Source organism: Eriocheir sinensis, chromosome 4, assembly GCF_024679095.1.
Source record: "Eriocheir sinensis breed Jianghai 21 chromosome 4, ASM2467909v1, whole genome shotgun sequence".
NCBI lineage: Eukaryota > Metazoa > Arthropoda > Malacostraca > Decapoda > Varunidae > Eriocheir > Eriocheir sinensis.
In genome coordinates, this window is record NC_066512.1 from 21,913,340 (window position 1) to 21,939,968 (window position 26,629).

General features: G+C 41.9%; 1 protein-coding gene and 2 long non-coding RNA genes across 10 annotated transcripts; 1 reads left to right on the top strand and 2 right to left on the bottom strand.

The window, feature by feature from the left end:
• Positions 1-172: 172 nt before the first annotated feature.
• Positions 173-10,471, top strand: LOC127009868 (uncharacterized). Its single transcript, XR_007762496.1, has 2 exons — positions 173-472; positions 9,764-10,471. It is a non-coding gene; the product is annotated as an uncharacterized LOC127009868 (long non-coding RNA).
• On the bottom strand, positions 3,407-5,508 carry LOC127009865 (uncharacterized). Of its 8 annotated transcripts, none has more exons than XR_007762489.1 (4): positions 5,038-5,504; positions 4,520-4,974; positions 4,316-4,451; positions 3,407-4,247 (listed from the first exon to the last, which is right to left on the bottom strand). It is a non-coding gene; the product is annotated as an uncharacterized LOC127009865 (long non-coding RNA). The 8 variants fall into 8 exon arrangements; XR_007762488.1 differs by having other exon boundaries at positions 4,316-4,383; positions 4,452-4,974; positions 5,038-5,503; XR_007762493.1 differs by having other exon boundaries at positions 4,316-4,383; positions 5,038-5,500.
• Positions 10,472-15,189: 4,718 nt separating the features above from the next.
• Positions 15,190-25,310, bottom strand: LOC127009874 (survival of motor neuron-related-splicing factor 30-like). Its single transcript, XM_050883355.1, has 6 exons — positions 25,146-25,310; positions 23,063-23,168; positions 20,632-20,749; positions 19,564-19,728; positions 18,896-19,031; positions 15,190-16,310 (listed from the first exon to the last, which is right to left on the bottom strand). Exons 1-6 carry the CDS (start codon positions 25,197-25,199, stop codon positions 16,164-16,166), a joined length of 726 nt encoding a protein of 241 aa, XP_050739312.1. The 5' UTR covers positions 25,200-25,310; the 3' UTR covers positions 15,190-16,163.
• Positions 25,311-26,629: the final 1,319 nt, after the last annotated feature.

The window sequence follows — 26,629 nt, forward strand, 5'->3', positions numbered from 1 at the left end:
GAGAGAGAGAGAGAGAGAGAGAGAGAGAGAGAGAGAGAGTTATATACGTATTGAGATTATAAAAAAAAGCATGCAACTTCAGCTTCAGCACAAGGAGAGAGAGAGATTGATTGATAGTTTATTGTTGCAAGTAAACAACAAAGGAGAAGGGAGGAGCATGCCATCCCAACCCCCAGGCAGAGCGAGAGAGAGAGAAAACATGAAATTAAAGAAAGAAAATGATAAATCAGTGTGGAACAAAACAAGCACTTGGGTAAGCAAACAACTGAACCACACAGACCCTGCTCACACCGTTCCTCAGCTGTAGTTCCGAGCCCCATCTGATCGAAGCCCCGACACAGCTGCCGAACCCTCCCTCACACCTGATGACCCGCATTCACGTCTTATCGTCCTCGCCTGCCGTGTTCCTGCAACGTGGCCAGTGACTGCTTGGGTCTATTGTGCTCCTGTTTCGCCCTACCCACCACGTCAGGTAATGTCTCTCGCCTCTCTGGGGGTCGTAATTGTATCATTTGGCAGTGTCGGAAGGGGCGGCCATCACAGGTTCTCAGGGCCATGGCAGCGACGTGGCCCGGGGTCTGCAGGTGTGGGACCTAGCTTCACCAAGACCATTTTTACTAACTTCTAGTTCATACAGATTTCCACGTCCATTTAACTTCTTCATATTGTCCATCGATTGAATACTAATGAGATCTAAAAGTAAACAGCCAAGACTGATCACTCTTCGGTAGCTAGCGGTCAGCCCAGGGAATTATACGAGCGATCAGGGTTTTTTTTTTTTTTCGTTGGGGATATACCCCAAGGGAGGAAGGCGGTGCATGCCGCGCAACCACCCAAACGGCTGGTAGAGAGATGCCCAATTCTTTCAAGGAGGAGGCCCACAATAAGTAGAACACGACACAGTGTGAGTTACATGTTATGGAAGGCAGTTGGATCAAATGATTTTTTTTATTCAAATACAACAAAGGAAATACAACGGACAAATACTGCATGCCGCGCAACCACCCAAACGGCTGGTAGAGAGATGCCCAATTCTTTCAAGGAGGAGGCCCACAATAAGTAGACGGCACGACACAGTGAGCCAATAGTTACATGGAAACCAGGGTTGGATCAAATACTGATTTTTTATAAGTCAAATACAAATACTTTTGTTCGGGATTCCAAAAATACAAATGCAAATACTTTTATTCCTGAATCGAAAAATACAAATACTTATATTCCTGAATCTAAAAATACAAATACAAATACTCCTATTCCAGATTTCAAAGATACAAATAAAAATACTCCTAAAATTATATAAAAAATATAAAGATACTTTTTTCACAAGTTTACACTTCACATCATAATTGCATTTTATCATCATTAATGCCCGGAAGGTTTCCGGGCCGAGTTTTGCTCGCTTAGGAGTGTAAAAATTGCCGGCCTTACTAAACACCCTCTCAGATGGTGCCGGTAACTAACAGGTTCTTGCCCACCACAAGCTCAAAGGGTCAACGGTGCGGAGATGAGTACCTACCGCAGCCACACACAGCTATTTATTTTATTTTATTTTTTATTACAGCAAAGGAGACAGCACAAGGGCACACAAAAAGGAAACCACAATAAAAAAGCCCGCTACTCGCTTCTCCTGTAAAGAATCCGAAGAGGTGTCCGAAAGAGTAGTTAACTACGTGAGAAGATAGCGTAAGAAGAATAGCGTATGCACCCGCCTTTAACTTTACCTTCAGTTTTCTTCCTTTGGCGTCATGGCTAAGTGCAATGGTTAACACACACATTATCTCTCTCTCTTTCTCTCTCTCTCTCTCTCTCTCTCTCCGCCAAGGTTTTGCAGCGCTTGGAGACCCGAGTCGAGTGATTACTGAAACTGGTCGTCAGTTATTCTCTGTTTTGGTTCATTTTTTTTTTTTTCTTCGTCTTCAGCGTAGTCATCGAAATGGCCGCCTCTGTGTTAAGGCTGAACTTGACTGAAAAAAAAAGGTTCAGGTTGTTTTCAAGGACACACACACACACACTTAATCAGGACTGAAACGCGTATTCCCACTCTTTCCTCACCCTAGCTGCTATTCTCTCTCTCTCTCTCTCTCTCTCTCTCTCTCTCTCTCTGTAAAGTACGTAACAATAGAGAGCGGAGAATGAGTTTTAAACGCTCGACGAAGTTTAAGAAATGTGCCGTAAGGTTGTGACGGAAACTGAAGTGCTAAAAGGTGCCGCCTCGCTAGCTACTGCGTACTACTTATATTGCTGCTATACTGTTATCATTATTGAGCACCGTGAATGGGGTATACCCGGAAGAGTACAAATATCAGTAGTTATACAAAGTCTCTTACTCTGCCACATTCAAGACACAGATAATCAAAAGGATAAAGATTGGGGAGCAGCGACGTAGCGATCTTTTTTTTTTCTGTATCCTCTTATTTTGGCCCTTGAGCTTTGTCTTTGTGTTGAAAAAAAAAAAAAAAACTGCCAAGTCCTTACCTCATCGATTTCCATTTTTTTTAGCAAACACTCTATCATTGTTAGCTACCATTTATTATTTTATTTTTTTTACTTGACGCTTTTCTTCGTTTTATTTTTTGGCTGCAGAGGGGGAGGGGGGGAGGGAACCATTATAATCCAAATTATTCTTATTACTCTGTCCTGCCTCCCCCCTCCCTCCCTCCCTCCCTCTTCTTGCCTCCCTGCCCCCGTCCTTCCCTTCCAGCTCAAGGTCGGACCGGAACTAAGGACTACACAATGAAAAAAAATTGTGGCAGGAAAACGTGTAGGTAGAACTGACCATGACTGATGACGGACTAGATAAGTAAACAAATAAAGAAGATGAACAAATAAGATAAACAAATAAGAGATATAGAGATATAACTTATTTTTATTTAAGCGGATTTTTTATATTTATTTATCTACTTTTGCCCTTGAGCTGGTTCCTTAACTGCAAAAAGAAAAAAAAAGATGGATAGATAAACAATGATAGATAGCCATGCAGATAAATAGATAAACTCAGACAAATACATGTTCGATCGTTAGATGATTTGATAGTTAATAGGTAGTCCAATAGTACCCTTGTATATTACCCTTCGTTAGACAGGTAGTTAGATAGGTAGTTTAATAGTTAGACAGTTTGAATTAGTTAGTTCGTTAATTTTACTGTATTCTGTGTTTGTTTATTTATTTGGATTATTTTTGTTTTTGTTTTATTTTATTTTGGTGTTTTTCTTTTTCTTTTTGTTTCTTTTTCCTTTTCTTTTCTTTATCTTTTCTTTGTTTTCTTGCTGTTGTTTTTCTTTTTTGATGTTCTTTTATTTCATATCATCCTCTTGTTGATGTTCATTGGTCTGGGTGAGCCGCTTTCCTCCCAGAAGAGACCCACCCATAATTTTGGTGATGTTAGTTAGGGACCGAAAGGTGGATGATGTTTCTTATATTTTTCTTCTCGATGTGTTTTTCTTCTTGTTTTTCTTTTCCGATGTTTTTTTCTGTTCTTTTTCTTCTTATTTCTTTTCTTCGTGTTTTTTAATGTTCTTTTATTTCATATCATCCTCTTGTTGATGTTCTTCGTTGGTCTGGGTGAGCCGCGTTCCTCCCAGAAGAGACCCACCCATAATTTTGGTGATGTTACTTTGGGGCCGAACGGTGGATGATGTTTCTTTGTATGTTACTTTTCTTGATGTTCTGTTATTGCTGTTACTTTTCTTTTGAGATGTTTTTTTGCTCTTTTTTCCCCTATTTTTTGGTGTTCTTTTCTCTATCATCCCTCTTTGATGTTCGTTGGTCTGGGTGAGCCTCTTTCTCCCCAGAAAAGACCCACCCATAATTTTGGTGATGTTAGTTTGGGGCCGAATGGTGGATGATATTTCTTTGTATGTTACTTTTCTTGACGTTGTTCTGTTATTGTTACTTTTCTTTTTCGATGTTTTTTTCTTTTTCCCATTTTTTGGGTGTTCCTTTGTATATCATCCCTTTTTGATGTTCTTTGGTCTGGTCTGGATGAGCCTCTTTCTCCCCAGAAAAGACTCACCCATAATTTTGGAGATGTTAGGGCCTGAAGGTGGATGATCTGTGTTTTTTATTTTATTTTTTTGAAGTTTTGTTACTATATTTTCCTTTTTCTGGTGTTCCTTTTTATTTTCCTTTTCTTTGGTGTTCCCATCACGTGGATTGTCTACGACATCTAACGAGCACCACAAGCCCCGGTTTATTGTTCGGAGTTTGCTCTCCTAGGCAGACTGCCTACCACGGCTGACGAGCTCCACCTACCCGGGTTTATTGTTCGGAGTTTGCTCTCCTAGGCAAACTGCCTACCACGGCTGACGAGCTCCACCTGCCCGGGTTTATTGTTCGGAGTTTGCTCTCCTAGGCAGACTGCCTACCACGGCTGACGAGCTCCACCTGCCCGGGTTTATTGTTCGGAGTTTGCTCTCCTAGGCAAACTGCCTACCACGGCTGACGAGCTCCACCTGCCCGGGTTTATTGTTCGGAGTTTGCTCTCCTAGGCAGATTGCCCACCACGGCTGACGAGCTCCACCTGCCCGGGTTTTATGTATGGAGTTTGCTCTCCTAGGTGTATTACCTATGACGGCTCACGAGCCCAACCTGCCCGGGTTTATTGTTCGGAGTTTGCTCTCCTAGGTGTATTACCTATGACGGCTCACGAGCCCAACCTGCCCGGGTTTTATGATCGGAGTTTGCTCTCCTAGGTGTATTACCTATGACGGCTCACGAGCCCAACCTGCCCGGGTTTATTGTTCGGAGTTTGCTCTCCTAGGTGAATTGCCTACCACGGCTAACGAACCTCACCTGCCCGGGTTTGTAATCGGAGTTTGCTCTCCTAGGTGAACTGCTTTCGCTAACGACCTCCACCTGCCCGGGTTTGTAATCGGAGTTTGCTCTCCTAGATGAATTGCTTTCGCTAACGACCTCCACCTGCCCGGGTTTGTAATCGGAGTTTGCTCTCCTAGATGAATTGCTTTCGCTAACGACCTCCACCTGCCCGGGTTTGTAATCGGAGTTTGCTCTCCTAGGTGAACTGCTTTCGCTAACGACCTCCACCTGCCCGGGTTTGTAATCGGAGTTTGCTCTCCTAGATGAACTGCTTTCGCTAACGACCTCCACCTGCCCGGGTTTATTGTTCGGAGTTTGCTCTCCTAGGTGAATTGCCTACCACGGCTAACGAACCTCACCTGCCCGGGTTTGTTGTTCGGAGTTTGCTCTCCTAGGCAGATTGCCTACCACGGCTAACGAGCCCCACCTGCCCGGCGTTGTAGCCGAAAGATCTCCGGCACCTCCGTCGGGGTCCCGATGGACGCCGAGGCGCCCTGCCGGGAGCCCTCCAGTCCTGCCATGCTCGCCTGGGAGACCTTGGGCTCGCTGGCGCTCCACCGCCCCGCCGACTCGAATAGGGCGGATGCAAGAACTCGCTTCTTAAAACTACCAGACTGGATTATAAAATTAATCATTAATGCCGTGAAGGCGCCGGTCACCGCGTTTATCGGTTCTTGGATGAAGGACCGATGGGCCTCGGGGACGCGCACAAGCATCATGAGGAATCCTCGCCGCGGCTTCCGGCGCGGCATCCTTTTCCCTTTTCTTTCTTACTACCAATTTTTTTTTAATTATATTTTCTTTCTCTGATTGACTGATTGATTGATTTTACATAGTAAGAATTGGTTCACCAATTAACGTCCCTCAGGTACATTGCATTCACACACCTGCTGAGGGAGAACACCAGTGAGCGTGTTGACTCACGAGGACGGCCCACTAAAGTTTCCTAACATTTGTATTGGGCTGCCACTTCTCTAGTCGTCTGTTCCTCTATTTTTCTCTTCTTTATTTCATTCTATTTCTCCCTTTCTTTCATCCTTTCTTTCAAAGATCGAGATCGAGATAGATCGAGATCGAAATCGATCGAAATCGATAGATCGAGAGATGAGAGACGAGAGAGACGAACATGAAGCTCCAGCTTGAATCCCAGCATACAAGAAGCAAATGTAGAAATAAACGAAAGATGTGTAACAAAACAAGTACTTGGGTTAATAGATAAGTAAATAATATAGTAATCGCTGCTCACGCCATTTGCCAACCGTCTCTCCTTTCGGGGCTTCGAGGCGGCCAGGCCCCGACACAACCACGTAAATTTGTGAAAAATGGTCGTTTCTGATTGCTAATTACTTGATGCTCACCTACTCGGATGTTCCTTATTCTATAGTACCTACGTTGTAAAAACTGCCAATTGCTCTTCATCAGGTTTTAGTGCCTTGTTCTCTGCAGTAAATGTACCTGAAAGAATAAATTTTATTTTTATATTGTCTGTACAGGACATTTTTGTTATGATACATCAGTCTTAAGCGCTTAAATGTGCTTATGCTTTACCATAATTTGATAATGACCTTGAAAGTTTTATTGACACTTGCCATATTTTCAGTGTTACTGCTAAATACAATAACACAAATTCGCCATAATGTATGTCAGAGGCCTCAGAATAACCCTAAAAACTTAGCGCTTCTCTCGCCTGCAACCACCCAGCATTTTGAGCTGGGCTAAGTCCTTAATGTTTCAAGGTCCTGAATACGCCCCTGCTTCGAGGCATCGAGGCGGCTAGGCCCCGACACAACTGCGCAAAACCCTTTCCGGCACTTGACGGCCAAATTTTCGTCATCTCACCTGCCGTGTTCCTACAACAGCCACGTGGCCAGTGACTGCGTAGCCCTATATATTGCAGTTCCCCCTTCCCCCCAATTATATACGTCAGATAGTCTCTTGTCTCCGAGGGGTCATAGGACGTTGCATCATTCGGCAGTGATGAAGGCGGCGGCCACCAGAGGTTCAGGGCCATGGCAGCGGCGTGGCCCGGTATCACCAAAACGATTTTACTTGTAGCTACTAACCTTTAGGCCAGGGGTTCCCAAACTGGGGTACATGTACCCCCCAAGGGTATTTGCACGTTCAGGGGGTAATTTGGGTCTGAAAAGCATTCTTCGCAAATAATATTGGACATTGTGAATCTGCACTCAGATTGTTCTTTTTTCTTTCTTTGTATTGGTTAGTATATCTTATAATTGCTTTGTTTTGTTTTTTTTCTTTTTATCATTTAAGTATTTATGTAAAAGAAAACATGAAGACTCTAATAAACTTAAAATATCAAAATATTTAATTTTATTGCTCCTTTTTTTTTTTTTAATTGTAGGATTGGAACCTAAAAGAAGTATATGAGGAGACAAGGAAAAAAGTTTGGGAACCCCTGCTTTAGGCCATACAGATTTTCACATCCATTTAACTATCAAATTGTCCATTATTAATTCAACAGTACGCAAATTAAATTAATCATGTTTAGATTGCTAGAGGGACTTGTATGAGCGAATAATAATTATTGAATGATACACCGACTAATTGTGGAATAACTCCGTTGCCTCGCCTGTCTCAGTAACAGGCCAGTGAGGGGAGGTTGTGGTGTCTGAAATTTGTGTAAATCATGTTTCTTTTTTGGATATGCTCTCTTTCCGAATACAAGGACTGCACCACACGATCAGTATGTATGAACATCGTATGAATAACAACTGGAGAGACGCTCAGTTCCCCTAATCCTGCCGACGACCATTTCTTAATTGTCATTAATCAAAATATCGTAAGCTTTTATCTTATTCCAAAATGCTCTTCTTGTCCAGGATTATCTCTTTGACACTCGCGTTATACGCGACATATTTCTCTTCCATTCCTTATGTAAGGGGTAGATTTTTGTTATTTGGAGTCAGTAGTTATATACACACACACACACACACACACACGCACACACACACAATTTGAGTTGCGCTACATTGACTTATTCAAGAGGGATAATTATGATGCAATATTATAACTTCTTGGATGATATTTGTTGTTGAGGAAGTAGTAGTCATCGGGGGCTCCCGTGGCCCAGTGTTTAGTCTCCGCTAGAGTACCTACATACTCAGTATGTAGGTACTCTAGTCTCCGCCTTACGTGCCGGCGAGATGCTGGAGCATATAGGTTCGAGTGACGGGTCCTAACCGGTGCCATTGGGAGCAGAAAGGATGGGCTCTTTCCGTCACCCCAGACCCGTTGTTGGGCCTCCACTTGAAGGATTGGGCATCTCTCTACCAGCCGTCTGGATGGTTGCGCGGCATACACCGCCTTCCTCCCTTGGTGTATATCCCCAACGAAATACCGAAAAAAAAGTAGCCATCAACATGTATAAAGGTAGTAGTGTACAATCCGTTAATCTGAATAGCATGTTTGATTTTTTGGTATCGCACGGCAATCAAATCATTTGTACTTACGCAGCTTTGACTGCGCGTGGCCGCGGTGCTCGGTTCCGTTATGTCCCTTAATTGAGCCTGTGGTGGGCAAGAACCAGGGCATGTACTAGTACGGTGCGGTACGGTAATAAATTTTCGTATTTCGAACCTAGGAATAATACGCATAATTCCGTACATAATTTGTAAAACGACTCTGTACCGTATATTAATGTACAGGTTGGTTTAGGTGGAGATGCGTGACACGTTTTTAGCACAGGTGAACAAAGAACAAAATCTTTGTCACTTGTGCTCCTTGTCTTACTGCATGCCATAAGACATGACACTGAATTAGTGTTTTGAAGGGGAATGTCAATGAATTTTGTACGAAGTGCCATCACAGGATCTTGCCTTGCTGCTGGAATGACTCTGTCGAACCAGCAACTACTTGACTAAACTGAATCAAGGCTCCAGTTTCGTCAGTCAACGCCAGACACAGCTACAAGGGCACATGGCATGCCTCCTATAGGTCGATTGTGTTCATAGGGTTGTTTCTGTATGAGACAACCAAGGGGACACCCATGACTCATGGCTAGGGCAAATTGTTTTACCCTCCCATGAGGGGCTTGGGATGGATAGGGTGGCTGTGTGAAGGCTTGTTTGGGGGAACTGCCAGGGGTGGAGGTGGCAGAGAAGTGAAGAAACGCACAGCCGGGCTTTTTTTTTTGTACGTGTGTGTGTGTCTACGCTTATACGGTAGGCTTGGTTGAGGGGCCTGGATGGTGTTCGGCCCCAGCCCGTCACGGCGCAGACAAGTGTTTATAGTGCCGTCATTCTCCCCTTTAGTTAGTATTTACAATTAATTCATTTTGTGCTAATTAATTTTGAATAAATGGCACTTTGGCAAAAATAACTATATAGCTATTGCCACTTGTTACAGTGTTAATATAATTGAATATAATGAACTAGACATTGGACACCCTAACGAGTGCAAACTGCCCGCTGCCAACACCCTCTGGTCGGAGTGCTCAAAATGAGAAAATATGCATTGGGGGGCCATTAGTAGTCCACCTATGCAGTTCCAACATTCTAGCTGTAATGTTTCAAAAGTTATTGCGTTAAAAAAAAAAAATTACACAGCTGAAAACTATCTTCCTGCCAAATTCTTTTGCCAGCAGTAATGATGGCTGGGAACTTGCATTTAGTGTTGGAGCAATATCAGCATGAAATGGGAAAATACTAAAATTTTACCAAAAAATATGCTTTTTCAGGTATGAAAAATGATACCCAAGTCCAAAATACTCTGAAGATTTTCTGGTGATTATCTGGAAGCCTATGTTGCATAATAAAACAGGAAGTGTGTCTGCACCAGTATTTATTAAACCTTATAAACTGAAAATGGTTAATTACAAAAACTTTATTCCTTTACTATTGAAAACTATCTTGTTTCACTCTAAACATTGAAACTCCACTGATTGCTGTTGAAGCAGGAACTGGGCTAATTTTGGTGTCCCTATTTTCAGTTGTGGTGTGGTGCACTGCGGACCCTCATGATGGTCCCGACGTTTTGACTGTGGTCCCTCCAGGTGTCACAACCCTCCAACAAGCTGTCCAGATGAAGAGATGAGATGCCTTGCACACATCGGTGGGGGATGAGCCAGCCATCCATCCATCACTCAACTTTCAGAAATCTTGTTTCATTCTATTGGGAGATGGGAAGATGTTTGTAAATTCCTAAAATCGGAGAAACCGCAGTATCACAGTGTAAAGATACCTTTAAGTAACACCAATCAGTGCTGGGGATCAAACCTGGGGCTTCTGAGTATAAGTCAGGGCAGAATACTACCCAAGTCTTTGATTAACTAGCCACTGCACCAGAGGCCAGTTTTGCAGCCAAGACCTGACACTCTTTCATGCCCAGTGTGCCAGACGTGCTAGCACTGTGGTCATGAAAGAAAGGTGACCGCACTCGTGGTAGCCACAGAAGTAACCTTTGGTGCAGTGACATTTTTAGCTTCTCGGTTGGTTTGCCATTCTAATTTCTAGACGGAAGGCCCAGGCTGATCCTTATCATTCGGTGGTGGTACATTAGGGGAAACACCTAGGAAGAATGTTCTGCTAATTCAATAATTGTTGATAAAACAAGAATTTTTACATTGTAAACTTTACACTTTGTTCTTCAGCAAAATGTAATTTTTGTATGGAAGACACAAAATACACCTTGAAATCTATTAATTTGTATTAATAGCAGATGCTTAAACCCGGGGAGACAAAGAGGTATTTTGGACTTATACATCTAAAACTGTAATAATGCTGCATTAACACTGATCATATATTTTGCATATTCAGTTTTACTAAACAATAGGATCTCAACAGTACCATCCAATTGGTGCCTGAAAATGTGGCTATTGTTGTAAAAATGATATGCATGACACTGAAATACATGCATAAATAGTTAATTGCTGCTGCCACCCCAAGACTCGCTCATTAATTTTCCCATTTTAACCCTCCCTATTACTTTTTACTTTGGCCGAAATTAAAAAAATATAAACTGAATCAACAGTACAAAAAAAAAATTTGGGTTTTGGAATGATGGTGGTTCCGAGGTTTCAGCAGATTAGCCTCCTCGACTTGCCCTGTCACCACGCTGGCTCCTCATCTGGTTCAACGACCTCTGTCAACATATCATCATGCCTGGCAAAGCCAACCATTACAGCAACTGGTTATAAAGGTAAAACTACCACACATACAACACTTTACTCCACAGGGCCTGAGAATTCCAGGAGTACTGGGTGACCTTGCCATGATCAAAGATGAGACAATAATATAATGCATCAAACGTCGTCTGTGACTGCTGACCGACATGCGAACAGTAACGAGTGGTACCAAAAACCTTGGGCATTAAGGCCAAACTGATGAAATGGTAATATTATGCAGATTAGTGCAGTGAAAAATTAGAAACTCATTCAGTGTGGTGCTTGCATTACTGTACATTTGAGTTGGGAGTCAAGACACTACATGATACATTGTGGGTAAACTATCCCTATTGTCTCGTATCCTTGATCACGGCCAGGTCACCCGTAGATCAGAGCGGGGTTACAGTTGTGTTGCATTTTAGCCACTATAACCAGTGTTTGTAAGGGTTGGCCTTGACAGGTTTGATAATGTGCTAACTGTAGTGGGTGAGCCAGGCACTGGACCAAAGTGGAAATGGGGCAGCAGTATGCCACAGTAGCCTCCGTGCACCTTGAGGCTCATCACTACCAACACCAAACACTTCATTAACTCCTTCAGGGTGTCTCGTATTGCTTGTATAATTTCAGTAATGATTTCTAGTACTTCAGCTAAAACAAGTGCATTGCTGGGAGTTAAAAAAAAAATGAATAAAAAAATAGATGAAAGTCCTGGAGTGTCAGCAGCAATAACCTCTTTATACAAGTGTCCTTGGATGCAAGTCCGATGACAATGACAACCTCACCTTGATATCAGTAAACAAACACTATCCAAGATATGCCCAGATGCTTCTAAATTGCCAGTATTGTCAATGATGTTACTTAGTAAATTCTAATTGGTGAGATCCTGCTGTACCTTAAAGTTACTTTAAAAACACTTAAAAACACTAGAACATTATGAAAAGATTACCTTTGAATTCTAAATACAAGAAATGTGAAAAAAGATAATTGGTGAACTGCTCCACCCTCAGAATCTTAGATATTTGAAAAAGAAGACATAATTACCTCTAAATCTTTAACAAAGTATGAAAAAAAATTAAATCTTAAAATGACTGAGATAGACAATTACGGTACCTCTAAACCTTAAATATTTTTAGTACAAAAAACATATACAAAACATGAATAATTATAACCTCTGAATCTTAAATATCATATAATAAACCACGTGGTTCACTTGCTTGCATAGATTACATCATGATCACAAAATCTGCATCCCATCAAATCCAATCAAGATCCCAAACCATCAGTATTCCATCAAAACTCTTCTCTATACTAAGTCCTTAGATCATTTTGGTCATTATTCCCTGAACTGATTTGAGTCTATACCCTTCTGTAATAAGGACACCAACAAAGCTGAACAGAATAATCAAGGTAAGGCCTAACCGCTCCATTCAAGACTACTTTCAAGATTAAAAATAAATAAATAAATACAAGGAAGGCACACACATACCTGATCCTTCCTGTTGTGTTGTGGCACATGAGTTTGCATCTGTGTCTCTAAGTTCAGTTGGCACTCTGGGTCTGCTGCAACTTGACACTCCTGGATAGACTCAGCTGGGCAGCCACACAGTGCCAACAGCTTCATGGAGTACTGTGGAGAAGAGTAGAGGGGAGAGAATAAGAATTAAACTTACTGTATTGCTAACCATAATATATGAATTTTCTGAGTCAAGACCTAGAGTAACTGTTTGGGATTGTGTTAGGTTAAGATAAGTTAAGTTTAGGGTATCTTCAAACACATGACAAAGACTGACCTCTCTTTGTTGTATAGAAAATCTCATTAGTAAGGAAGCATATATGAATTTTCTGACTCAAGACCTACAGTAACTGCTTGGGGTTTTGTTAGGTTAGGTTAAGTTTAGGGAATCATCAAACACATGATAGCCAGCAATTTGTGGCATGAATTAACAAAGAATGACCTCACTTTGTTGTATAGAAAGTCTCATTAGTAAGGAAGCATATATGAATTTTCTGAGTCAAGACCAACAGTAACTGTTTAGGGCAGGGTTGGTTTGATTTAGATCAAATTATTTAAATCAAGATTAAATATATCAATACCATATTTAAAATGATTTAAGTGTTATATCAAGAGTAAAATATCTAATGATTTAAGAAAGACAACCACTTCTACTACTATAATTGTTACTACTACTAATTTTACTACTACAGACATGGCGAATTTCACTGGTAACTAGATAGTGCCGCATTATCGATCGCCGTTTTTTGGCCATAACTCAGAAAATGCTGCACATAGAGGGCTAAATTTTGAACACTATATAGTTCATATGTATGTCTACCTACTGTCAAAACCTGAGGAAGATTGAACCAGTACTTTTTGAGATATGGGAGTCCAAAGTTTTTGCACCGAGTTCGTTACTATTCAAAGTCAAGACAGGGCTATTTGGGCTTAAGATAACACGGCATGGCAGAGCACAGGCTTGGTGGTGTCTCCCAACTTATCAAAATACTTGCATATTAATAATTTTTCTCTTACTTTTTTCCCTTATTCCACCAACTTTACCTCATGTAGAGGGTGAGGAGGGACCGGGGATGCAGGAGAGGGAGGAGGAGGCCAACTCAGGTATGGAGGCACCTCTTATTTAGTTTACTTATGGTACTTACTTTGCTGTAAAAAAATATATATGTATGTCTACCAACTGTCAAAAATCTGAGGAAAATTGAACCAGTACTTTTTTTTTATCACCTCTACTACTATTACTACTATTCCTCCTCCTCCTTCTCCTACTACTACTACTCAGACACCCTCCCAACATTTTTAACACAGTAGTAGCAAAGGAAAGGTTAAAAGAATAATCAAAATAAAATACAATACATAACCGCCATGACCTCACCTCCTGCCACCGTCTTCTCCAGCTGTTTTCTCCTCCTTTTCCTCCACCCGCGCCTCCTCCAGGACACCCACGCCTCCTCCAGACACTCATGTAGGCGTGGCGGGCGTGGCATGGCTGGGCGCGGAGTATTAAGGGGAAAAAACACGAAAATAATGGAACTTTTTATCGGTTTGTTTACTTTCTCTTCCTTGAACCCTTTAAAGATGGCGGGGGAGGAAGAGGTGGCGGGGTCAAAATATTACCTTGCTTAATTAATAATAAAATGAAGGCCGAGAAGGTACTGAAATAGATAATGTGCCCACGTATGAAGATTAATAATTGAATGAAGGCTGATAACAAGGGGCTGAAACACAAATTAAGCTAAAGTTCCTAAGAAGATTGATGGTAAAATTGATTGAGTTTGAGGTATACATCAATTAAACGGAAATTTTGGAACTGCTAAAATATAATAACGTAAGGAAATAGAGTAAAAAAGAGGAAGCATTAAGTTGAAACGGAGAGTGAGATAGAGGACTGGTAAAATAACACGCAAAGAAAGGAGGAAGTAATGAATTGAAGAGTGAGAATTAAAGGATGTCGTATTAATCGTTTTTAAAGATTATTGTTGGTTGATAATATATTTTTACTTATTTTTATTCGAGTCGTTTAATAGGTTAGTTTTTTTTTTTGTTTTAGTTTTTGAGAAATTTCCAAGTGGGCCGTGGTGTCATTTTCAACATTTTTCTAAGGAGGCTATATATATTTTTTCCCATTGATGCCCTTTCATGGATCTCAATAATGATGATAATAAAAAGGAACATCAACCACATCACCTCAGGCTTCTTGGGATGACTGAGCAACTTTACTCATCCTTCTTCCACCAAATAGTTTCGCAGCGTTTCCACACACCATTTATAAAGAAAAGATAATGTAATAAACTCACTTTGATCCTCTTTCAAGTTAGTCCAAGAGTCAGGATTAATAGGTGGTCTTCAGGACAGCATGTGGGTAGCTTTACGCCACTCAGCAATGACTGAAAATTATTAGTTAGTGGGACTTGCACCCAGGCCCTTCAGGACACTGCGCCCTCACACTGACCACTCACCCATCGCCTCCACATAAAAAAAAAAAAGCATGCTCGAATTCCCATACCATCAACCATACCATCTAGTCTGTGAGAGTACCACCTGAATTCCAAAAGGTGGGCCTCAGCCTTAAAAAAATATGGATGAACTTTGCATCTCGTATATAGGAGATGCAAACACGGGTCATAGACAAATAGACACCCAGACCTAAATAGGTAAGAAAAGGATTGAAGTATGTATGCAAGGGGCAGGACATTTTTCCACTCTGAGATTAGTTTCAGAACTTGAGTCACAAAAAAGAATTAAGTAAACTTTTATTCATGGGATAGGTCAAATGGTATTAATGGGAAATACACCAAACATCTATTTGTACAATAATTACTATATTAGTAAATATTCCCATTTATTCACCTTTACAGACAACTGAGAATTCAGTATATGGCAGGTTGGCATGCCATAAAATTTCCTGGAGCAGTCATACATCTATAAGGGTAAGGAAGTAACGTAATCTCACACCGAGGCTTCTAACAGGTCCTTAATAACCATCTACACTTCATTATGCAAGACCACTTCTAGAGAGTACTTATAAAATCTAACCAGTTTTTTTTACATGAAAAGTCACCAATGTATCAATGATTTTAACACATGACTGTTAGGATATAATTCATATTATTTATGCATTACTGTAAACCCAGCCAAAAGGAATACAATGAGAAGTAAAATGTAGTGAAAACAATTGAAATTTAGAGCCTGCAAGCAATTATTCAAAATGTCTGTTAGAATACAACCGTAAAAAAAATATGATAACTTTCCAGTTTGTACAATATGAGGAGGTATAGTAATACAGAGCTAGTCATAATTATACTGACATGAAAAAGAGCTAAGGATGAGTGTGTGAAATATAAAATTTGGGACACGGACTAAAATACAATGTGGATGAATATCAATAACAAAGAAGTATCCATATGCCAAGTTCTGTATTGATTTCCATGACCTAGCTCAGTACTTGTCCCTGAAGACAGTTGCTTTTAGAAGGAGGCTTGTGTTCAGCAGTGTTCCTTTGGAATCACTCATCACACACACACAATACAAACTTGCCCAGATACATTTGATATAAATGAATACTAAAAAGTAAACAGTTACATTTCAAAAATACTTTTCCAAAGGACTGAACAATGTTGTTTATGAAAACATAAGGTCCTTCACAGAGATGTCAAAATTAAACTTGCACATGGTTAATATCTTATTGTAATATGGACTGCCAATAAACACCATTTATGTTCCTTTCCTCCACTTTTCAGCATGAGTGTACTCTGTCATTGGCTTTCCTCCTATACCACAAGTTCCAATGCCAACTCTGCCATTAGCTGCATCAGGAGTGGCGAATATAGATTTCTTTGTGACACCTTTCAGCTTCTTTGTCTGTTGAAGAAACAAAAAAATGCTGAAATTAACAACACTCATTCTAGTGTAGTACTTCTATGGTGTTGTTAGTGGTTAGCATGCTTAGCTATGGATCTGAGGGCCCAGGCAGTCAGCACACAGCTCCCCTTACAGTGGTTTCATTTTGTCCAGATTGTTTTAGGGTCGGCTTTCGTGGGTGTTCCCTTTTACGCTGCTCCACCACACAGTCCCAGTAATGGGAGACATAGATGTGGCAGAGAAGCAGACAAAGAAATACTAGAAGCCAATGGCAAAATGATTTGGGCAAAATGGAGTCACTATAGCTGTCAAGCCCCCCTTTCATAATAGTAAAGGTGGGTGTATATGCTATATGCTATAACTGGCCAGTTTCTTAACTATTCGTTGCTTTTGCTTCTCTACAGTACCTGTTTGGGTTAAGATTCATTTTAGTACCATGCCAATATTTCATTGCCTACCCTATGAAACACCACTAGCTCTTCATATATCTTTTCTACAAACATTCAACAATCATGGAAACGCTTTCAAAATCCAATTCAAGGACTATTTTTTATATTGTCGAAAATAGGGGATAATATTCACGAAAGCATAGCCTCCACAGGCTGCGGTGCAGGTGGTGTTGCAAGAAATACCTCCTTGCAAAAATAAGTCGCATATACATGTGTGTGTGTGTGTGGGGGGGTCCAGGGGGTGCTGCACCCCCCTGGTCAGAAGGGGGACTGAGGGGGGCGAAGCCCCTCCGTTAGCTGTCAAGTCGTAAAGTTCAGTTGGAGTAGTTTAAATATGCCCCCTCCACCCTAAACCCTCTGCAAGCTATTTTGCGGCTGCAGCAGCGGCACCGCCACCGCCACCAGAGGAGGCTACGCTGTCGTGAATATTATCCCCTATTTTCAACAATAAACAGTCCTTGAATTGGATTTTGAAAGCGTTTCCATGACTGTTGAACGTTTGTATAAAATATATATGAAGAGCTAGTGATGTTTCATAAGGTAGGTAATGAAATACTGGCATGGTACTAAAACGAATCTTTACCCCTATTGGTATTTTGTGTGGTTCAACTTGTACTGCACCCTGGAAGGTGCCTTTGGTAGCTTACCATAATAATGATCAGTAATAATAATAGTTGCTCGTGGCTGAGGTGCTCATCTCCGACCTGTTGGCCCTTTGAGCCTGTGGCAGGTAACAACCAATTACCCCAGGATGTGGGCCAGTGTGAAATCTGGGATTACCACAGTTTGCCTTCCCCAGGTTTTCCCAGATACCCATTTATCAACCAGCCCAAAAGAGAGGATGAACAGCTGGGTGAGCTACGTGCCGACTGCCCAGGCCGGAATTCGAACCCAGGCCCGCAGAGTGGTAGCCAGGCACACTGACCACTAGACCATGGTCTACTGGGCTATAAATTGGGGAACCTGGGAAAGGTAACTCATGATAAGTTGGTACCCCAAATGTTGCACTTGCCCTGTGGCCCAGGGTAATGGATTCTCAGCCACAACAGGCTCATGGGCCAATTGGATAGGAATGAGCACTGAGGCCAACTGTTGCTATAGTGTTTGCCCCCAACTTTACCAATGGCAATGCTGCATACTGCATCAACTTTGTTTTACATTTTCAGATATAAAATCATTATAATGGACTTTTATACCTTTGTTGATCTAGGTAGATGATTTTTATGCTCAATAAACTATTTCTCTGCTGCAGCATTTTTAGGGGGTGTAGCACATGGAAGAGGAATATTAATGTAGGTGAGGGATTCTGTTAAGTATTCCACGTGTGTATTAACCCTTAGATCGTATATATAAGTGCGCTACCACACGCCCCACCCGTACGGGGATCATATATATAATCATCACACTCTATGCTCCCTACGTTTCAAATATACCGCCAGTTCTTGACTCAGAAGAACGGTGGAGGCATCTGGCATCCGTACACACTCTCATTCATCTCCAGATAATTTTCCACTTTTGTTTGGAATACATCTGTCATGTCTCGTGACGTGTCAAGCAGTTCCTCTGCTCCAGGCGGAAGTAGAGCGCAGGCGAATTAAAGTGACAGTGACTTTGATGACTGCTATGGTTGTGGCATTGACAGAGGAGGGAGGGGCAAGGGGGGGGGGGGAGAGAGAGAGAGAGAGAGAGAGAGAGAGCGGGGGTTGCTTCCACGCGACATGTCACGGCCACGAGAAAATGCACAATATTTTCGGCTGTCATAGCTTCTTTATTATTATTATTAGGAGAGAAGTTTTATACTAGATGGATATACACTTATTGCAAAGACACCATTTCCACCTCTTTTAAATGTCTAAATTTTCCCCGTGCACACCATCCAGAGAAATATATCACCGCCTGTACTCCAAGGGTTGAGGGCCAATTATATAGTGATATTTCAATAATCCAGAATTTGGTTCTATGGAATTCAAGAATTGGATGATTAATTGTAGATGCAAACAGTACTCTACTAAGGGACTGCAATCCTGAAAAACTTATCATGCAGTCAGGATAATCTAAGTTCAACCACACAAGATATTCATGAAGGCTGTATCACATCCAGCTAGGAACTTAAACAAAACAATCAAGGCAACTTACAAATCTAACTTTGGTTGAGAATGCCAGCCACTTTGCCTTGTCTGCCTCATGAGCTTCTTCTATCTGCTTTTGCCTGTCATGTTTGCGCTGCTTCCTTTTCTTGGCTTGCTGTCGCTGTGCTTCCACCACCTTTTTCCTGGAATATATTTTGCATTGAAGATACAACCTACAGAAAATATTTTTCCTACCCTATCAATCAACTAAAGGGAGCATGAGTTGAAGGCCACATTGCTTCACCTATCCTAAGTCCTGTGAGCAAGTTTCTATGCTGGCTCCCTTGTCAAGTAACTCATGATAGGTTCCATCAACTTGCTCAAACCATGAGCTTTGTGGGCATCCCCTTGGCTTTCTCCATATGGAGAATGATGAATTTTGTTAATCTAGGTACCAGCTTCATAAATTAAATGGGGTTTTGCCAACATGGCTCTCACCATCTTGATTTGAAATCACCATAATGCGACCATGTCAGTGGAGGGTTAACTACCTAATATAGTGTTACTTTCTCTATATATTATTGGACCTGAGGAAAGTAACAGATGATGCTGAAATGTGTTAACAGACTCACATAATAACATCTACAAATCTGCAGTGGTGCACTTAAATTGCTATGAAGGCTAGAAAACTCTCACGCAAATAAAGCACCAAAAATCACCATCTGGTTCACATACTTGTTCTTATCAGAGTCACCAAACCCTGGACGGTGGAGGCCCCTTTTCTCGCCAGGGATTCGATCCTTCAGCGCTGACAACTTTGTCACGTCAGAGTTCCCAAAGCCATCAAAAGTGATTGCCACCAAGCCATCATCTGTTATGGCATCAATTACTGCATCATACCTACAAAAAAAAGTTAATGAATTATTACTAATACTTATAAATTAATACACATTCAATAAACTACTTAATGTAAGTTGTATTAAGAAAGCAGCTAGCAGAGATTTCCTTTCAGATAATCTATTTGTATTTTCTGTGCTGCCCAAAAGTAACTAACCTCCCTGTTAATATGTTCCTTATCAAGTAGGTTCAGTTAGAAGGTATGATTCTTTAGCCCCTGAATCAGAGAATACTTGGGTATAGGCTTTTTCCAACATATCATAGATATACTTAAAATCAACTGCACAAGGAAGCCACACTTAAGGATAAAACCCTAAGCTGTCTAACACATCACCATCCCTGAGGCACCACCTCTGCCAGCACCCACTAGCAATCACTAAGGCAGCAGTCAAGTATCACCTCCTTAATGTTCCCCATCAACGACAACCAGTATCAAATGAGATGATATAATGGGATAAGTAACTCTTAGAGAGTTTGCACCCTGTTCCAGATATGGATAATGTATATCTTTTCAACTCTTACCGTTACCTTAAAGTGATGTCACCTTCCAGGCTTGATCAGTTAGCTAGTGTGGGGCCTTGACAAGACAGTGACTGACTTGTCAACTCACCACAGTAAATAACACCCCTGCCAGGCTGCGAGATAAAAGCTGCTTATTATGGACCGTAATGCAATACAATATTCTTGAAAAATGAACCTCTTTTATTCCCTGGACTTCCTACAACACTTTAAGATTTATAGGATCGCTTTATATGACAAAGTTAGTGACAAGAAGTTGCCAACAATGCTTAGTGCTGAAATATGTGCTTTTGTATTTTTCACCTGATATCATCTCTTCCTACACAATATGCTTTGTGAAGTGCTGACTATATTACTACAAAAACATCAAACTCTTGGAACACTTACCACTGGGAGTCCTCAGACCACACGGCCATGCACTTGTCCCCAACCTTCCATGTTCTCACAGCTCCGGGCTCCTTGCTGCTGCCTTCACTGTTTGACCCTGCTCCCGCCGAGGAACTTCCTGTAAAGTCATCATAGCCTTCTTCATACTAGAATTTACTAAAGGTAGTAAAATAAAGGTGGTTTAATTTTCAAGGCTAATGATATGAATATAGCTTAATTATTAGCCTTTATCAGATTTTTGTTTTTTTGTATTTATAGTTTATCATTTCTTTAATAGGAATCAACTTCTAGGTGAAAAAATAATCCTCATGATCCAATATTAGGAAACATTACAGCAACAGTGGGCACTAAAGTTCTCAAAGAAAGTCTATGAGGGGATGAATACCTCTCTCTTTTTTTTTTACCGTCTAATATTCTATATATATATTTTTCTGAGTTAGGCATCCTTTTTGACATGCTTTCCTAAGTTCTCCTAAAGGGGCTGTCATACTATGCTGATCAAGTGTGCCACCCATGTGGCTGGGAAAGCATCGGCATGGTGGTCGCTGTGCACTGAGCATGGCCAGGGCATGTCGTGGTCAGCTTTGAGGCCGAATGTTTTCATTATGCTCAAAACTTTTTCATGTGGTTGTCTCACCGGTCATAATATTCTTATACATGGGAGGTGTAATTGCTCCCACTATACAAACCAAATTATTAATATTAAAAAAGCTGTAGGATAGTACATTAAAAAAATTGCAGGGTAGTGTTGTATTTAAACCTATTTTGTGACATCTCTACATTATTTTTTTTTTTCTGCTGTTCTTGCTCATGGCCTATTTCTGTAGATATTGGAAAAAAAAAAGGGGGGGGGGAGAGAGGAGATACAGACAATTTTTGCCTGTTTGGCATCTGTCAGGGTGTTGTCACTACTCGGTATGGGGGTTGCAGCAATGGCTGGCCATGTGGCGGTTACCTAACAACATTTCACTGCCCGTTACTCAGTGTTCACATGTAACTATCCATATTTTTTGATCCCATATATGATTTTATTTATTTTACATCTGACTGTGATAGGCCTTGCCCTGTTAAATCTTTTTCTTGTTTTTATTTTGACTCAGCACTGTTGCTTTATGGTCTAATACTTATTAGCTCTCTGTGCCTAAATTTAGTTTTTAACATGTCTGGCTAAACTTCATTGGCCATATTGTATGGGACTTTTGTTATAACTCTAATTGATTATAAGATAAATGTCAAGAATAACCATTGTAATAATGGAAATAAATTCTATTCTATTCTATTTCACTTGCCGCTAATTACCAAAAGGTCATAACATATGCCCAGACTTATTTTTTAGTCTTGGCCAGTCGCCGATGACTGGCCAAGACACACATTACTAACATGGTTGGCATTGGACTGAGCACTTGACCACTATAGTAGGACAGCCCTTTTAGTGGTACAACTTCAGTCAAAGCTTTTGGTGTTGAAGTCAATTCATTTTTTTAAATAAACATGTTAATGATGAGGTACTCCTTGAGTTACAACGTACGCAACTTTTTGCTGCTCACACTTACAACCAGGCCAATAATATTAGTAATACTTGGTCAAGTAGTGAGTCGATATTTCAAATATCCCACCACAAGTAGAGCAGATCTTTATTTACACACCACTTCAGTGGCTCCCCTCCAACTCCCCCCCATCATCCTCAGTCCTCACATGCTGGGCCAACCCCAGCCAGGCTGGAAAGTTGGAAAGTTTCGTTTAGTCGGCGCAACATCTGTGGTCATATGCCGGAGAGAGACAGAAGAGGAAGGAATTATAGGAGAAGGGAACAGATCCCAGGAGACAGGACACAACCCCCAATTAATACCTGGTACCCATTCACTGCTGGGTGGACAGGGATCTAGGGTATCGGAAAAGCCGCCCAAATTTTTCCACTCTGCCCGGGAATCAAACCCGGGCTCTCTCGGTTATGAGCCGAGCCAGCCAGGCTGGGGTAAGGCAGGAGGGGGAAGGGGGGGTGAGCTGAGCCAGCCCACCCACACTTACCCCTTGATCTGCAGCAGGGCATTTTTTTTTTCTAATGTAAATTTCAACTTGGGTAAATCTTAAGAATAGCGGTTCCTAGCGGGTGCGCATTTAGGGCACGGTGCGGTGGTAATTGCAACATTTCTAGCACCTACGACGGGGTTTTGACAACCGGACAGGCGTGTTTAAGTCACAAGGGGTGTATTTTTCCGCGCGGGTTCTTCCCTTTCTTCACCCCAGAGCTCGCAGTCTCATCGCCCATCGACTTAGAAGAAATCGTGAGGCCAGCGTGGAAAAATACACCCCTTGTGACATAAACACGCCTGTCCGCTTGTCAAAACTCTGTCGTACGTGCTAGAAATGTTGTAATTACCACACTCTAAAGATTTACCTGGTATTCTACATTAACAGCATATATACAAACCTTGTGTGTCAATTAAGTTGTCTGTGAGAGTGATGACTTCCAACAGGTCTCCCTTAAGTTTCAGCAATTCAGCATTTGTTGGGTCTGAAGTCAAGGCAGCTTCAACCTGAAAACAGAATTAACCATGTACAATGATGGCCTCATATCAACCTAAGGACATTTTTACTGGTAAATTAAGTTTCCACTTAAAACCTACAGAGAATTAGCCCTCAAATGTCACCATATCAAATTAGTCATAAGAGAATTAATTAAAATAGAAGATACATTGTCTCAGCTTACCAATAAAAGCATGGAGAAATGGCAATTACCCAGATGTCACACTGGCTCTGTGTCCCAGGGCCTCTTATCTATGGTACCACAAGCTCAAGGACTTAGGTGGCACAGATGATTCCTGATGTATTGCACAGCTATAGCATATACCTGCAACTTTGTCACATCATTGAATTCCCTAGTCTCAAAAGTTTAAGCAGTTACATAAACCTATTGTCTTGTAATCTATTTTAACCTAGCCTAGCAGTGTCGGATGCCACTGCAGCCAATCTGTTGGCGAACATCGGGCATGTCACTGGATAGCCAGCATAGTGGACACCCCCCCCAACCGCTGCCACCCACACTGCATGTCGAATATATTTAAACTACTCCAACCTAACTTTGCATAACCTAACCTCGACCCCATTGTAATGGGCAGGCTTCGCCCCCCTCAACCCTCCCTGTGCTAAGGAGGGCTTCTCTGTATTTGCCTGTCTTGTCAAGGGTGTGACTGACAAGACGGGCAGATACAGAGAAGCCCTCTTCAGCAGGGGGGGGGGTTGAGGGGGGCGAAACCCCCCGTTAGAAGGGAGGTTGAGGTTACTTTATGTAAAGTTAGGTTGGAGTAGTTTAAATATATTCGACATCCGGTGTGAGCCGTTAGAAATACACAGCATGGGACAGGGAATTTTCATAAACTTACGGGAGTAGGGAATATTTCGGATAATAGTTACGAAACCCTAGCCACCTCTGGCAAAGTTAATACTTACATCATGGATTTCTTTTTGGTCCCTGATTGCAGTGCAGTCACAAGTGACTTCCGGAAAGGAGAAAGAATCCAATTCAGGGATTATTTATTGTTGAAAATAGGGGATAATAATTCACGAAAGCATCACCTCCTCTGGTGGTGGCCATGGCGATGTGTTGCAAGAAATACCTCCTCGCAGAAATAAGTCGCATATACATGAGGGGGGTTCCAGAGCCCCCCCTGGTTAGAAGGGGGGTCGAGGGGGTCGAGGACCCCCATTAGCTGTTTTGTCGTAAAGTTCAGTTGGAATAGTTTAAATGTGCTCCCCCACCCTAAACCCTCTGCGAGCTATTTTGTGGCTGCGTTGGCGGTACCGTCACCATGGCCGCCGCCAGAGGAGGCAACGCTTTTGTGTATTACTATCCCCTAATTTCAACAATAAATGGACCCTGAATTGGATTCTTTCTCCTTTCCGGAAGTCACTTGTGACTGCACTGCAATCAGGGACCAAAACGAAATCCATGATGTAAGTACTAACTTTGCCAGAGGTGGATAGGGTTTTGTAAAGATTCCCCAATATTTCCTATTTTAAGGAAATTTTGGAGTCATAATTCAATTTCCCTTCCCCCAAAAAACCCTGATTTCCCATAGGTCCCCAGACTTGTTTTAGGGGTGGGGGGCGATGAAGTGGCGGAAGGGGAGGCAGACTTCTTGCAAAGAATCACCATGAATACCACCGCCTCCACAGATGGCAGGCGGACTTTACAGGAGTAACAAAAGCAACAAAGGTGTTTGTCACAGATGAGCATGTTGAATGGACATGATGAAGCTTGCCGGGCCGCTAAGTTGCTCTCTGGTGGCGGGGGCGGGGGCAGCCAGGAAAGAGAAATGCAAAAAGAAAAGTCCTGAGTAAGCTGAAGTGAAGGAAACAAAGGAAAAGAAAATAGGACAGCAAAGTCAGTGGCGGCAAAGTGAGCAGACACACAGAGCTCCGGGCGGGCTGGAGTATATATTAGTGTGCGCAGCGAAGCATCTAAGTCTAAAGAGCTCACACACACACCGGGCCCACTCAAAGCCGCCGTTTACCTGCTCAAGCTGAACTTTATAGGTGTGCAGGCTCTGGCCCAGGTCCTCCGCCATTGTGTTTGTTTACAGTGTGCCTCGGCGGGGACGCAACGTTGCCGCTCCTCAGGGCCACGCAACGTTGTCCGCGGCGGCCAACACCACCGCTCCCCAGAACTCCTCAAGGCTTTATGCTTTATGGGAATGACAATGGGGCAATTTGTAAGGTGTTAGGGCTGTATGGAAGTTAGAAAAAAAATGTAACGGAATGAGGAAGTCTAACGGTCGAAGGGAGCCACACTTAATTACTTACAATACTTATAATTCAAGGCGTTTATTTTTTTTAGTACTTGTCCCCTACCATTGTATCTTTTTAGTTTCATGGTGCTACCTCCACATGTATCCTTAGTTGTATAATAACACTATGTAGCCTACTGCCTGGGGGTTGGGATAGCATGTTCCTCCCTTCTCCTTTGTTGTTGATTGATTGATTGATAGTTTAAGGTCGCAGGTTTACTTGCAACAATAAACTATCACTCAAGCAATACTTATAATCTACTTTTTTGATCCTGTGTATATTCCATACTTAACCTTCTGGCATTGCAGACTAATAGGAAACAGAAAGAATTGTAAGGGTAACAAAAGTATTCCTAACGCAGTGCTTGAAAAACAGGGCACATAAAGGTATATGCTTGAATAAGTATAAAAAGGATTGAAAAAGTTATTCAGACTGGAAAATATAGTGCAATAGTGTATTGTAGTGAGGAAAGATAAATAATATATGGTGCCATTGACAAGCAGCAGGAGAGGACCAGTGAAAGTGTAACCTTGCAGCCTACTTGAAGCAAATACATTCGTCCCTCAAATAGTACCACCTCCCGTTCCAATGCCCATGCCCCACACTGTGAACCACTATGGTCCCACACCCAGACAAACCGAATTAAACCAGTAGCCAGTTTCTCCTGCACTGCTCACGATTCCACTCTATCCGCATCAACCTCAAAGCCTCCCTAACCGCTACTGGGCATTGCAGTGACTCCCATCTCCTCAAGCACACCATAACTCTCTAATAGAACCAGCTAAGGAGGATCTAGCCCCCACCCCAGAGGCACATCGTCATACCACAATGTCTTTCAGTAAACTGTGCCTTTGGGACTCTAGAGGTCCTGCTGGTCCCATGGTCTACTCAGCAATCAGTTCCCCCAAACAGTGATAAAGATATAGCATATAGATTAGAGGTCTAAAAAAAAATGTGAGAGGTCATGGTGGTCCAGTGGGTAGTCTTATCCACTGTTCGAGAGGTCAAGACTTCGTTGTGGATTGGTTGCCCTTCCCATTGACCTTTACAATGATGAAGTGCCGCGAAGGGTTGTTCATTGCCCCTGGAGTGTATTTATTGTTATGCCGGACGTGTTACTTGGGTTCCGTGTCACCGTCAGGAGACTCCGTGGGAGGGAGATATGTAAACACTTTTCCAGTTTTCTGTTTTTTTCTTTTCTTAGTAGTAC